The 15,138-nt window shown below is 34.4% G+C and overlaps 1 protein-coding gene across 1 annotated transcript in view; it reads right to left on the minus strand.

The window, feature by feature from the left end:
* Positions 1–112: 112 nt before the first annotated feature.
* The window catches only part of ETNK1 (ethanolamine kinase 1), a 72,122-nt gene continuing 57,096 nt past the window's right edge, over positions 113–15,138 (minus strand). Inside the window, exons 7-8 of the mRNA XM_058558651.1 lie at positions 6,200–6,273; positions 113–5,865 (exon numbers count right to left, since the gene is read on the minus strand). Of these exons, the coding sequence (XP_058414634.1) occupies positions 5,793–5,865; positions 6,200–6,273 (147 nt within the window). The 3' untranslated portion in view covers positions 113–5,792. The remainder of the gene's footprint in view (positions 5,866–6,199; positions 6,274–15,138) is intronic.

Raw genomic sequence — 15,138 nt, forward strand, 5'->3', positions numbered from 1 at the left:
TTAAAGAATCACTTTAAACATACAAATAATTATACACTAACTTTGAAAAGACTTGTTTTGCCACAAAAGTAAAACTACAAAAATAAGTTGAAGTAACAACAAGATTTATGGATACACTGCAGTTAGAACTCAACTTTATTGTTACAACCAATTTTTATTTACAGAATATAAATCTCTTCAAAAGATACATTCCTTCATTTAATCAATGGTAAAAGGCCTTATTAAAACAGAAATAAAGCCTAAACATCACTTACATTTAAACAGAAATACAAACAGTTTCATTAAAAGTTTATGAACATATAGCAAAAATGTATTTTTACTTAAGCAGTTACATGAATGAGGCTGTTTTTAATTTTCTTCACTGGCAACCCCATTTTATCCACAGAACAAATTTTACTTAAATTAACAGTAGTAAAAATGTAAAAATTAAATTTTAAACATGAAAATAAGCAACAGAAAACAGGAAGTATCTTCATTACCAAACAGATTAACAAGTTCTCAGACACTCAGATATTTTCTGAGGCGTATCAAAACACCTACATCAAAAGTTGCATTCATTTAAGAGGTATCAATACATTTTCAGTGCTGAGACTATTTGTAGCACTTACAGTATATACAAAGCAGCATTAAACTACTATGGTTCACATTTGATAAACACAAATTTAAGCTTTATGCCACAATTTTCCAATTCACATACAGCTAATGCAATGACAATTATTCATTTTGGTTTCTTTCTTCTGAAACTGATAGGAAATTATCACTTAAGAACATGTAATATTGCCAGGTCTTCTTCCTTATAATAATAGTATGTTTTAAATTCAAATACTTCATACCATGGAAAATTTACCCAGCTGTACAAACGTCCCTAAATACAATACAGCTAAAAAGTTTCTTCTCTGCAGATTCCACCAATTTATAGTTACTTTAGAACAGATAAATAACAGGAAACTTCTTCAGATTACTGGACAATAAAAATTTCAGTGTGTCACTACATAATTTATGTAGCAGCACACCACAACCAGGGCAAGTAAATATTCTCATCTCCTCCACTGCTTTTTGGGGTCTTTTCCAGGTCACAGGAGCTCGTTTACATGGATACCACTGGGTCTCAAACTATCTCTGAAAGTTCTTTCATTAAGAGTTTTGAAATGTAACTAGTGGAACAACTCAAATCAGCCATCTTTTTCTTACCCTTCACTAACTAGTTCAAATATAATATGTAATGTTTTCAATTTTTATAAACGTCTTATAAGTGTTTTGTTTAAATGACTAATGGTATTTAGATCATTAATGGGTAAGACGTAAACAAAAATATGCCTACATGTAGGGATTAAGAGTATTTTACAGAGCAACTTTTTCATAACTAGAAAAGCTATAGGATTCATAATGAACACAGATTTTATTTTAACTGTAGTATCAGTAGGATAGTAAGTGCACTAAGTATAGGAAAGAAGAGAAAGCAGATTTCAGGACAGAAACCTACTAAAAAGTTGAATTTTGCATGCCTCAAACACAAAAGAATATTTTCTATAAGCACTATCATGATTTTTTCCATTCAAATAGCTGAAATCTTCTGCCCATTTCCAATTAGAATCCAAAAATGAAAATTTTAGTGTAAAAACTGTTCAGAAAAATCTAATTCATTATTTAATATATCTTATTAATTTCAGTTTTCAAGTATTCAAGTAATGCAAACCCAAGCATTTTCTTTTATAGCAATTCATTTGCAGACTAAGCTTCAAAAATGGGAGGAAATTCACTTAAAATAATTGTTATGCTTTTGTGTCCAAAGACATCAAACCCAAGACATAACACTGTAATCACAAAAGTGGTTATGTAGTAGGAAAAAAACGGGGTGCAACATAACTAATGTCTTTCTTTAAAAAAAGAAACAAAAACAAACAGATCGCCTTAAATGTAACAGTTTCCTGTCAAAAGACTTTCTAAAGTCTAATGAACTAAAGAAGAAAAATCAGAGCAAATTAATTTCGAAATACAAAGCTGCTTTACCACAGACTTATAATTCATTTTCCTCTGTGCATATTAACTAGCATTTGCTGTTTGCGTAAAGTAGTGCAAGTTGCTGCCAATAACAAAACCCTCCTCCTAGCATAAAGCATTGTTAACTTTGTCTATCAATCAAATAACAGATTAATATTAAAAGCTTAAGTCTATATCACTTTGGAATGCAGTATAAAATGCTTATTAAAAGCAATTTAAAGCAGAAAATCAAACTGATAGTATTCTCATTTATATTATGAAGGAATTCAAAAATGAACTGAAGGCTTTGTGCAAGGTAAAGAAGAAATATCTATATAATTTTAAAAGTGGAAGTTTTTAACTTTTAATTTAGTGTTTGCAGGTGATTTTTTTCTTTAAATCTGGAAGCTTTTGTAACATATTTATGAAATTAAAATAAATATTTTTACTTCATAAAAAATTGAAATAACAGTCATTAAAAGATTACTCGTGTCTTTTACAACCCCATAATGCACAACTTTATATTCAGAGAAGCCTGAGATATGCTTAAGTTGAACTAAAGGCTATTAATTACCATGTCTCTTGTATATATGGGATTTAGATTCACATTGAGATATATCAAATTCAAGGGTTTTTTTGGTAGAAAAAGGTTAACAACCTTAAAAAATAGGAAAGGATAATACTTGAGTTTGCAATCATTAAATTATATTTTTAATTTGCTGAAGCTTAGAATCATGACTCAAAGAATGGAGCTCTAACAGTGTACTAATTTACTGCTTGCAGGAATCTAACCTCACAAAAACCAATGGCCAACTAAAGAATGAAGAAAAGTCATATTAGGCACTGAGAGGTTAAATAAATAAGTACTGACATTAACAAAACTGATAAACTCTATTTCCAGTTCCTCTTGCTAACCCCACTGTGCAGCCAAAACTGTTGGCTATTTCCAGTCTAAAATCAAAGAGCTGGATCATTTTCTCACAAAAAAATTCTACAAAAGGGAAGAGAATGCAAAACAATACACAATCTCATATGCAAGATACAATTCACACTAATTTACAAATTTCTATTTACACTGTTTTATATACATTCCAGGCAGACCTAGTTGATGAAGTTTTGTGCTCATATTGATCTCAAAAGATCATGTGAACAGTATGATTTACTACATCTCTTTGATTTCCAGAAAGTGGTAGTAGCATGGAATCAGGAGGGAAAAAAAATCAAATATTACTGGTCAGGTAAGATCATACATGAAAGGAACAAAGAGAAAAAAATGTGGAATTTTGCTTGTTACAGCATCCAGGCCACTATGGTCTATTAACTAACAATGAGTAGACACGAATGCCACTTCTCTAACAACCATTTTCATATTTACACAATGAGCTTACTACCAATTGAGTTATTAGGTAAGGCATTCAAGTTTTTTAGCTTAACATAAAAAGGCAACAGACATCTTAGCAAGCTACAGGACAAATTTGAGAGGGATGTTTCTTCTTTAGAATCCCTTAAATGGTCAATTAAAAAAAAGGGAGTAATTTTGAACCCTACTTTTAGCCTGCAGCATGATCCCAAAAACCTGTACAGGAAGTAGGAGCATCACAACACCCAAAAATCTAGCCTGAGTGGAGGAAATATCCTAAATATCTTATTTTGTTCCCAAGATCCACTGCATAGGCCTAGGGATAAAGTGAGAGCCTTTATTCCTCTTTACATTCACTTGTATATGAATCTCTTTGACATGCTAACAATAGTGTCACAGCTAGCAGCTATGCACATAGTCTACCAGCAATGGCTCAGTGAATCTCTATTCAAAACACTTTGAAGAATATGGAATAAGGTAGAAAAATGATCTTCTCTCCCCCAATAGTTCTCCAAGACATATACTGTTGCACTTTAAGAAGTCAGAAAGCAAAAAAAACAAGAGTATTACATATTCTTCATCATTCCAAGAAAATGTTCCAACCACAGATGAAAATTCCACCAAAAACAATTTCTCAGGTTCACTCTAACATTATATAAAAAGCTATTAATTAATTGGTTCCATTCATTTAGTCAATTAGGTAAAATTCTGTTGATCCTACAGTAATATGATTTATAAAAACAGAAGTGAACATCTGTAACACTGGGGAGGTAGAAAACAAATCTCGGTCTAACACTGTTATAGATACAAACAGATTTTACGATTCTATTTATGCAACTAGAATTTACCATTTTAAATGGCCTTTAAGTGTTTCTACTTGTTTTATTAGCTTTAAATATCTTGAGATAATCCAAGTATTTTAAAGCACTTATCTGAGAATATAAGTCATTTGGAATAATACATCAGACTCCCCAGAAGATTTCTCAGAGGATAAATCTGTAGTTGCATATTCTGAATATGCAGATCCATCAAGCCAACTTTGTACATGGGCACTTATGTGACCAAAGTGCAAAGCTTGTCAGACTAATTTTCTAAGTAAAGTTAACCATGATTGCTCAACTCCACACAGCAGTCTTCAAAACTTGAAGCCTACTTATCTATCCCAAAGATCTAACTTCCTTCCATATAATTGTCATCCTCACACTCTCAAACAAAATAAAAAACACATTTAAACAAAATCAAGAGAAATCAAAACAAACAGAAGCCCTCCTACCATGAGAATTTCTGCTTAATTCACATTTTGTTATATCTGATATTAAATGCACAAGATCAATGTTCTAAATGTTCCTTATTTAATTCTTTAACTGCTTCAACTTACTTCTCTGAACTTACATGTATCAAGTAATCATTTGCTATCATTCTAAAGACATGGAGCCACACTAAAACATGAAACCAAAATGTAAAGAATGAATCTAAAGAGGTAAAAAAGAATTACTCTAAATGACATTGTCTTGTTCCCAAGTATGATAAACATTCTATCTTTGTTTCAAAAATTAGCAATTGTTCTACTAGTTACTATTTAATAACAAACAAAAACAAAGAACATCTCAATAAGTAAAACAAAATTTTTGGTTAGAAACAACTTGAGATAGTAAAATTTTAAAAACAAACTAGTAACTTAAATGACCATATTTAGTATATGAAAACGTTATTTAATGCAGATTTTGGTAACATAAAAATCATCATATATCTATTCCAGTATTATATGGTAAATATTAATATTTATACTGCCAGACTACATAGGGACAGAGGAATTTAATTCTAAAATCTATTCCCCAAAAAGAAACACTTTTCAATATTCAATTCAAAAAGATGTACCATTAGCATAGATAGTGAATGTATTTCACCCTCCTAAACAGATATTTTTCTATGAACATCCTAAGTTATCTATACCAATATCTGGCATTTCAAGAGTAAATGATTCATTTTACTTATAGCGCATCAAAATAAAAAGGTTACACTGAACACCTAGAATGTTTACTAAAATTAATCTTATTAAAGTAAAACAAAAAAATTTTTCTCTGGAACATTTTCATTGCTTACACTCAACAAACAGATGAAACAGATGAAAGCAGTCACAGAATCATGTTAAATTTATAATAAATAATTCACATAAAACATAGATTAAATTATCAAAGAATTAAACTGACATCTTTATACCTTTTTGTAGATTTAACAAATTTCTAATCCACCACATACTGATAGCAGTAGGTATATTTCTTGACATCATTCAGTCTATTTAAAAAATAGATTGGTTGTTTAGAGGCATAATTTGTAAAGCAACATAACCAAATTAAATAACAGAATTTTATCAAATATTGGCTTTTCAGAATTTCTTAAGAAAAGATTCACAAGCATTGTTCAGCTACTTGAGAATAATTAAATCTCTTCTTTACTCAGGCATTTTTAATGCAGTAACCTCAGGCTTCATTTTAAAGTATTGGTTAAAACGAACAATTGAATACCTAGTGAGAAAAGAGAGTAACAAAAGAATTAGTCAAAGCTGAAAAACTTAATCCTTCCTTTATTGCCACTCACCCCTTCTAAATTGATTTTTTTTTTTTATTTTAAGACTTTCAAAGGACATATTTTTAGTTTACTGCACCACCTACTGGACACTTTTCTAATACTGAGAGCATTTAACAGATTATACCAGATTTCCTCGAAGACCAATTATTAAATGTATGCAAGCTTTATAATATTTGACTGAAAATAACTGCAATGTCCCCTATGACTTCTAAATGTTAATCCAAAAAACGGTAGAGACTAACGTATTGCATACAATAAACGTAAACTTACCCAAGGAAATCAAACTCAATAGTGGAGTATTTGGCTTGAATCAAAGCCCACAATCCCCAAAAGAAATGAGAAGCCTAAAACCAAGAGAAGAAAAATCAAGAATTATGACACTGCATTTTTTTGTAAAACAAATAAACTATTAATTTTTCCTTTTTCATCAATTTCATGCCAATATTTTCTCGATGCTTTTTTTATATAAAATATCTAATACACAGGTAATACTGAAGTATACAGATATCTGGATGGCTAGAGATCACTTCTGTCCACACCATACAGGTTATAATAAATTATAAGCACTTAAAAAATAGAGCCCAATTCCTGTAACCTGTTTTGTGTAGGCAGATTTCAGCACCAGCACTGACAGATGCTGGTTAAGTGTTTTTAAAGATTTTATTTATTTATTTTTCCCCCAAAGCCCCAGTACATAGTTGTCTGTCTTAGCTGCACATCCTTCTAGTTGCTGTATGTGGGACGCGGCCTCAGCATGGCTGGAGGAGCGGTGCCTCGGTGTGCACCCGGGATCCGAACCCGGGCCGCCGGCAGCGGAGCGCACGCACCTAACCGCTAAGCCACGGGGCCGGCCCTGGTTAAGTGTTTTTAATGGTTATAATTGCTAATAGGCTTTCCTGTAAACTACATTATCAAAGGACTTTGTTTCTTGACATAAAAATATAAACAAAAAGGAAAATCTAAATCTCAAAAACATATATTTAAATGTAAAGAATGTTCTAGGGGTGACAAACATCTGAAAACAACTTTCATTGACCCAACAATCCTGCATAACCAATCACAACGTAAAGGAACACGACTTATGTCAGAGAAAAACGGATCTTAGGACTTAAAGAGTAAAAAAAACAGATGACTATGTGAGATATGTGTGATTAGAAGCTGTAAAATAATTGTGTGTGTGTGCGCTTTACAATCTATTTTCAGTTAAACATGATGATACTTTAAATATTATTAACACTAATAAGACTTCATTTCCCAAGAAATATTCTAAGTAGAAATACTTTAACTAGAAAAAAAACAGTCTTAATGACAATGTTTTTGTTTCAGCTAAATTCACTATAGAAACAACAACAAAAAGTCTCTTAGAAAAAACTACTCAATAGCTATGACCTTGGTATTAAAAAAAAAAAAGTAATTTGATATGTAAAGCAGCACGGTATATGAGAAAGGATTTTTAATTTGAATTACAAGTTGCAGGGGTTCAAATTCAGGCTCTGTCACTAACTCCCTTTGCAAACTAAGTCACAAAGTTTTAGTGTCAAATTCTCAATTAAAAGATGAGAATATTAACCATTCTGTATTCCACACAGGATTACTTTAAAGATTAATGGCAATTATATATGTAAAAATATCTTTTTACCCTCTAAAGAACTCTATTTAAAAAGTATGTTGTGGGGCTGGCCTGGTGGCATAATGGTTAAGTTCACGTGCTCCACTTTGGCAGCCGAGGGTTCGCAGATTCGGATTCCGGGCACGGACCTACACACCGCTTACCAAGCCATGCTGTGGCAGGAGTACCACATAAAACAGAGGAGGATGGCACAGATGTTAGCTCAGGGCCAATCTTCCTCAGCAAAAAGAGGTGGATTGGCAACAGATGTTAGCTCAGGGCTAATCTTTCTCAACAAAAAAAAAAAGTATGTTGCTGTAAAAATCTCCATTTAAAAAAAACTACTGCAGGGCCAGCCCGGTAGCATAACGGTTAAGTTTGCACTCTCTGGCGGCTGGGGGTTTGAGGGTTCAGATCAGGCACGGACGTACACACTGCTCATCAAGCCATGCTGTGGCAGCGTCCCACATACAAAATAGAGGAAGACTGCACAGATGTTAGCTCAGGGCCAGTCTTCCTTGCTAAAAAAAAAAATAAAATACTATTGCACTTTGTTTTTATCTTCCTCAAAAAATATCACTAGCAGGATATATAACTTCCCATCAAATGCAGAAAAAAATAAACAATGCAGTAAAGAGTAAACAGCTAAAGTCACATGCACATGAAGCCTAATGGTTGGGGGGAAAAAAAAACACCTGGGCTCTGGAGTCAAACTGCAAACATTACTAGCCATGTGGCTTTGAGCAACTCAATTAATCCCTCTGTACCTTTGTTTCCTCATGTGTAAAATCAAGGTATGGCATTATGATTTATAATAAGAAATAAATATTTGGTCTTCATCCACTATTCCTGGCTTATAGCTCCCAAAATCCTTGGAATTTCCTAAGCAAAAGAGCAATGGGAGTATCTTCTGTTAAAATATTTGGTCTTTCGGGGCCGGCCCGGTGGCGCAAGCGGTTAAGTGTGCGCGTTCCGCTGTGGCGGCCCGGGGTTCGCTGGTTCGGATCCCGGGCGCGCACCGACGCACTGCTTGGTAAGCCATGCTGTGGCGGCGTCCCATATAAAGTGGAGGAAGATAGGCACCGATGTTAGCCCAGGGCCGTCTTCCTCAGCAAAAAAGGAGGAGGACTGGCGGATGTTAGCTCAGGGCTGATCTCCTCACAAAAAAAAAAAAAAAAATATTTGGTCTTTTGTTATGGGTTCCTGAAATAGTTGCAGAGCCATAAAAGAGAAAGGAGTGTCTTATTACTCATAACAACCTGAGTTTATGTCAATGAGGTAACTTTTGGAAAGCACCTAAGGATGATGGCTGGTTGCCAGGGAAACCAATCATGTGATCAGAGGGTTGGAACTTTCAGTCCCAACCCCTGCTGACTTCCAGCGAGGGGAGAGGGGCTGGAGATCTAGTTCAATCATCAATGGGCAATGATTTAATCAATCCTGCCTATGTAATGAGGCCTCATGTAAAATGTAAAAAACCAAACGGAGGGCATTCCAAGAGCTTACAGGTTGGTGAACCAGAACACGCCCACATGCTGGGAGGGTGGCACACCTGTCCACGGGAACAGAAGTTCCTGCGCTCAGGACCCTTCGGGACCCATCAGGACCTCACCCTAATGTACCTCTTTATCTGGCTGTTCTTCTGTATCCTTATAATATCCTTTACAATAAACTGGTAAACATATGTAAATGTTTCTCTGAGTTATATGAGCCACTCTAGCAAATTAATCAAACCCAAGGAGGGAGTTGTGGAAACCTCCGATTTATAGCCAGTGAGTAACAAGCCCACCAAACAACCTAGATTTGCAATTGGCATCTGAAGGGGCAGGGGGAGGGTAGATAGTGTCAGAATGACTTAAACTTGTAGGATACCCAATCACTGCCTGCTGAGAATTGGAGAACTGCTTAGTGGTGTGGAAAAAACACACACTGGAACAGATAATATTAGTATCTACACCTGGCATATAACAAACATTCAATAAAATATTAACTATTATTATTATATGAAATCAGGATAAAAATAATAAAGATTTTCAAAAATGGACTTCCTTCTATCTAAAGAAGTATCTCAGGTACTATGAAGGAATTATGAGATAAGACGCCTTCCTTCCTTTGAAAGTCTAAATCAGTGTGGTTCTCAAAGTGGTCCATGAACCTATGGGAGGTTCCTGAGGCCCAAAACTATTTCCATAATAATACCAATATGTTACTTGCCTTTTTGACTATGTTAAAATTTGCGGTGATGGTTCAAAAGCAATAGTGGGTGAAGCTACTGGTACCTTAATGTAAGTCAAGGCAGCGGCACCAAACTGTATTAGTATAGTAGTCTTATTCTTCATCATGACATACTCACAGTAAAAAACCAGTCAGACTAAAGAATGTCTTTTATGAAGCCATTAAAACTATTAATTTTATTAAATCTCTACCTTTGAGTACATGTTATTCTAATACTCTGCAGGACAATGTAGGAAGAACACATAAAGCACGTCTGTTGCATATCCAAAGCACGAAGGCTGTCCCAAGGAAAAACACTTACACAACTGAGTCGTGAGCTGAACTTGCATATTTTTAATGGAACACCATTTTTACTTGAAAGCACAACTGATACGAACTAGAGTTATTAGACTTGGGTATCTGGCAGACATTTCTCAAATATGAAAAAGAGAACTTGTCATGAAATGAAAATAACTGACAGAATTTGTTGCCAATGATAGACTGTGACTATTCCACCTAAAATTAGAACTTTGGAAAATTTGTATTTGACTCTGTGAGCTTCTCAATGCAGTAATTAAAATTTTTCTGATGACACTTCTGGTGATATCAATGAATGTGATTTTTTTGCTATATAATGAGATGTATCAACATTTGGAAGATCTATAGAACTCAACGAATCCATATTTTCTAAATAACTAATGAATGATGTTAAAACTACAAAATCACACACTGGTACAAGAGCCAATCAAAGTGCAAGATAAACCAATAAATTTTAATGTAATAGAGTACATAAAGTTAACTGATGTGGTCAGATTGCGCACTGCAACTAACCTTTAAGAAACTATCACTTGTTGAGTTTTGGTGAAGTATCAGAAAAGAATACCCACAATTATCTGAAAAGACAAAACACTCCTCTTTTCCAACAATACATGTGCTTTGGTGAAACAGGACTTTCTTCATATACTTCAACCAAAACTATATATTTCCACAGATGAAATGCAGAAGCAGATATGAGAATATACCTTTTTTTAAGCCAGACATTACAGAGATTTGCAAAAGTGTAAAATAATGCCGTTCTTCCACTAAATTGTTTTTTGTTTTGGAAAATAGTATTTCTCATTTTAAAAATGCTGTTAATGGGGGCCGGCCTGGTGGCACAGCGGTTAAGTGCGCATGCTCTGCTTCAGCGGCGTGGGGTTCATGGGTTCGGATCCCAGGTGTGCACCGACACACTGCTTGTCAAGCCATGCTGTGGCAGCGTCCCATATAAACTAGAGGAAGATGGGCATGGATGTTAGCCCAGGGCCAATCTTCCTCAGCAAAAAAGAGGAGGATTGGCATCAGATGTTAGCTCAGGGCTGATCTTCCTCAAAAAAAAAAAAAAAAAAATGCTGTTAATGGGGGCCAGCCCCATGGCAGAGTGGTTAAGTCTGGCACACTCTGCTTCGGTGGCCCGGGTTTGCAGGTTCAGATCTCAAGCACAGACCTACACCACTTGTCAAGCCATGTTGTGGTGGCAACTCACATACAAAACAGAGGAAGACTGGTACAGATGTTAGCTCAGGGCGAATCTTCCTCAAGCGAAAAAAAAAAAAAAACATGCTGTTTATGTTAACATGAGTTTATTATTTTCTTTAAATATGTATTTAATAAGTATTTTGAATTTGTTTTAATTTCCGATATGTTAAATACTAATAATTAACCTACAGAAACAAAAGTTTATAGAGGTCTTCAAAAAAATTTTTAAGTATAAAGGGGGGTCCTGAGACCAAAAAGTTTGAGAACCACTAGTCTAAATCACGTCAGCATACTTTAAGTGACATAAAAATCGTTTGTGGATGGTATCATAATCTCTTCCTATTAGGTTGGTTCTGTAGTGAAAAAAGCTGAAATCAGGAGACATTCTACACCTAAAAATAACATCAAACCAGCTCCTCCCACCATTTCAAACAGTGTTGGTAACTGTATTTCTCAATCAATTTTTATTCATATAGTAATATAAAACATAACTAAATGATTCTACACTAGAGAAGCATTACACACATTAACTTCACAAAAACTCCTCATTTTGGTAGGCAACACCTTTTATAGGGTGAAAAATGAAAAATTTATATATAATATTAGACTCTTAAACGGATGAAAAGGAAATGTAGGAAATAGACCATTCATCATTTGCAGTCCCAAAACTGGCAAAGAGAGAATCTTTAAGTCCAAATAAAATAATATAATATTGTGGTTTACTTATACTATTTCTCTCAGATTTATAAGTTATGAATATGTAAGACTCTCTATCAAAGGGCATTTTAATTTCTAGGCTACCCACCTCTGTTGCAAAGGAAAATTCAAAGCTAAATAACTAAAATGAATCCTCAAACTGTTTTCTGAAAAACCGCTATGTAATATTTTACTTAGAAAGAATCTGAAGTCTGTAAACAATGTGTCTAAAAATTCCTCAAAGCTTAAAAAACCCATATGTACACTCTATTTGGTTTTATAATGCAAATACTTACTTTTGTTTGTCACGTCCTCAACATTATATAATAAACAATCAATAACAAGTGAAGTCTAAAGTCTGAGCATGCCCTGAGCAATAAACATTTACCAATCCTTTACTTAAAAATATCTATAATCTTCTTCAAACCTTTTTTTGCCTCCCTTCATACATCACAGACTGTGCAGAAAACAAGATGACTCTGCTAGAGCAGAAGTCAGAAGTGGGAAATAGGGCCGGCCCCGTGGCTTAGCGGCTAAGTGCATGCTCCGATACTGGCAGCCCGGGTTCCGATCCCGGGCGCGCACCGACGCACCGCTTCTCTGGCCATGCTGAGGCCGCGTCCCACATACAGCAACTAGAAGGATGCACAACTACGACATACAACTATCTACTGGGGCTTTGGGGGAAAAAAGGAGGAGGACTGGCAATAGATGTTAGCTCAGAGCCGGTCTTCCTCAGCAAAAAGAGGAGGATTAGCACGGATGTTAGCTCAGGGCTGATCCTCCTCACCAAAAAAAAAAAGGGGGGGGGGGGGATAAGAGAATTTGTAGATATTATCATTTGGATTTCATTCTGTACGTCACAGGGAACCATAAAGTAGGAAACCGACATAATCAGATTCATGAATTTGATACTAGTTATTAGAAAGATCACTTTTATATGTACAGGATGAATCACAGATTGAAAAAACCTAGAGGTAAAGAGACCAGCAAAGGCTGAAAAAGATGAGAGATTAAGGCCTTAATCAAAGGTCATACAATTGAAGGAGAAAGAGTTGGAATTAAGAGAATTTTAGAAAACAAGAATAATAGAACTTGGAAATTAAAAAAAAAAGTGAGAATGGAGAAGAGGAACACATGAAAGAAAATTTCTTCTTTCCTGGTTTTCAAAATAAAGCAACTGAATGGACAGTATTTTAATTAAATCAAGACTAGAATAAAGGATAAATAATGATAGAGAGGACAGGATGCATGAAATAAAATTAAAGTTTGGACATACTGTGGTCAAATACCAACAGGACCCTGGATAGAGATAGTTGGTACTGACCTGGAGCTCAACAGTGGGAGGAAATTCAACTTAGGATCATTAACAGAAAAGGCAATAAAAGCTATGGGACTAGATCACCCAATGAAAGTATATAAAGTGAAAGGAGGAGGGAGAGCCCAAAATCAGAACACTAGGGAACACTAACATGCGAGTGGGTTGGGGGAAGAGGAGGCAAAAAAGGAGCCAGGGAAGGAAACTGAGAAGGAAAGCACAAAAGAGGACAACCAAGGATGAATGGTATCACAAGAGTTAACGAAAGAGAAAATTCTAAGAATCAATGGTAAATACTGTCAAATGCAATGGACAGATCAAGTAAGATGAAGACTGAAAAGTTTAAATTGGACTTAGCAATTATGTCATTATTGGTAACCGTGATCCAAATCTTTTTTTTAGAATAGTGAGGGAGAAGACAGATTGCAGTAGTCTGAGAAGTGCACAAAAGATGACAAAAGAGAAAGATTGCAGGTGTGCTTTTATTTCACCCTAACTTCCCAAATATTTACTCATTCAAACACCTGAGATTGTGACAGACATTTACTTAATGATCGGTAGGATGAAATTAAGAGTTGATAAGAGAGTTAGGTAAACTGGCTTGCTAAAAAGAAGCTACAAAAACAGTCTTTAAAAAGAAAGGAAGATACATCAAAAGGAGAGTTAGTAATCTTAGTGAGAGGGGCTGGTGAAGCCAAGTGTGAGTCAGCTAAGTTCTGCTATATTCTTTCTGTTCTGAAGATAGCAATAGAGGCCCTGATGTAAGAAAGTAACCCACCTTAGAAGAGAAAGGTCAAGGAGAGAAAGGTCTAGAAAAGCACATGGCAGAGGATCAGCAGAATTTAGATAAAAGAAGAGGAATTCAAAACAAAACTGACTTAATAAATGGTTTTCAATGGTTTCTTAATGAAGAAGAACTAGGAATTGGTATTAGAATCTTGGAGTATAATAAACTTACTATATTGCTTATGTGAAAACTAATATGTAAATTCTGAAGACATACTAAATGAGGAATAAATATTAAAAAGGTATTGAAGTTTTATGTCTCTATCAATCATCCTTTATCCTTTTTCCATAAGACTTTCTACTAAACATATGACATTACATGAATATGTTTGCTGTACGTTTCAACATATATTTTTTTTTTTAAATTAGGTTAAATTATCTTTTTTTAATCAGGTTAACTAAGTTTCCTTCCAATTCTAATTTGCTAAGAGTTTTAAACAGGCCTGGGTGTTAAATTTCATCCCAAAAAAGGATATTTTGTACATTTCATTTGCCCTTCTAAATTATAAGCACTTTCAAGGAATGCACTATGTTTTATTTCTTTTTTAAGCCTTCAATCTACCCGACCTAGAGTAACAATAAGTACTTGTTAACTGATTAATGAATATTTATAATCAACCTGGTGATCAAATCAGAAGTAATTGTGTTTTTCAATACCACTTATATATATATATAACCACAGTATCCAAACAAAGGTGTTAAAACATCATCAAAAGTTTACAAGGGAACCCAAGTTAACTCTCTAATAGTAAATAGTGGGATTGCTGACTAAGAATTTATAAGCAATGTGGACTTTATGTGGAAATTAACAAACTCAGTGCCTTAGGAATAATTTAATTTCTTTAAAATTAGTACATGGAAAAAATACAAATTATATCAACAATAATATTCTTCAGGTTAATACAGAAATTGGCTAAACAGAAGTATTAAGATGATTCTGAAGTTCATTAAATGACCTCATCAGAAAAGCCCTGCATGCTCTACTTTAAGATCATGCTTAAATAAATAGAAACAGCAAGTATCCTAGGACCAGCTGGAGAGCACGTTATTAATTTAATCAACAGTTCT

This window comes from Diceros bicornis, chromosome 17 (assembly GCF_020826845.1).
Source record: "Diceros bicornis minor isolate mBicDic1 chromosome 17, mDicBic1.mat.cur, whole genome shotgun sequence".
NCBI classification, from domain to species: domain Eukaryota; kingdom Metazoa; phylum Chordata; class Mammalia; order Perissodactyla; family Rhinocerotidae; genus Diceros; species Diceros bicornis.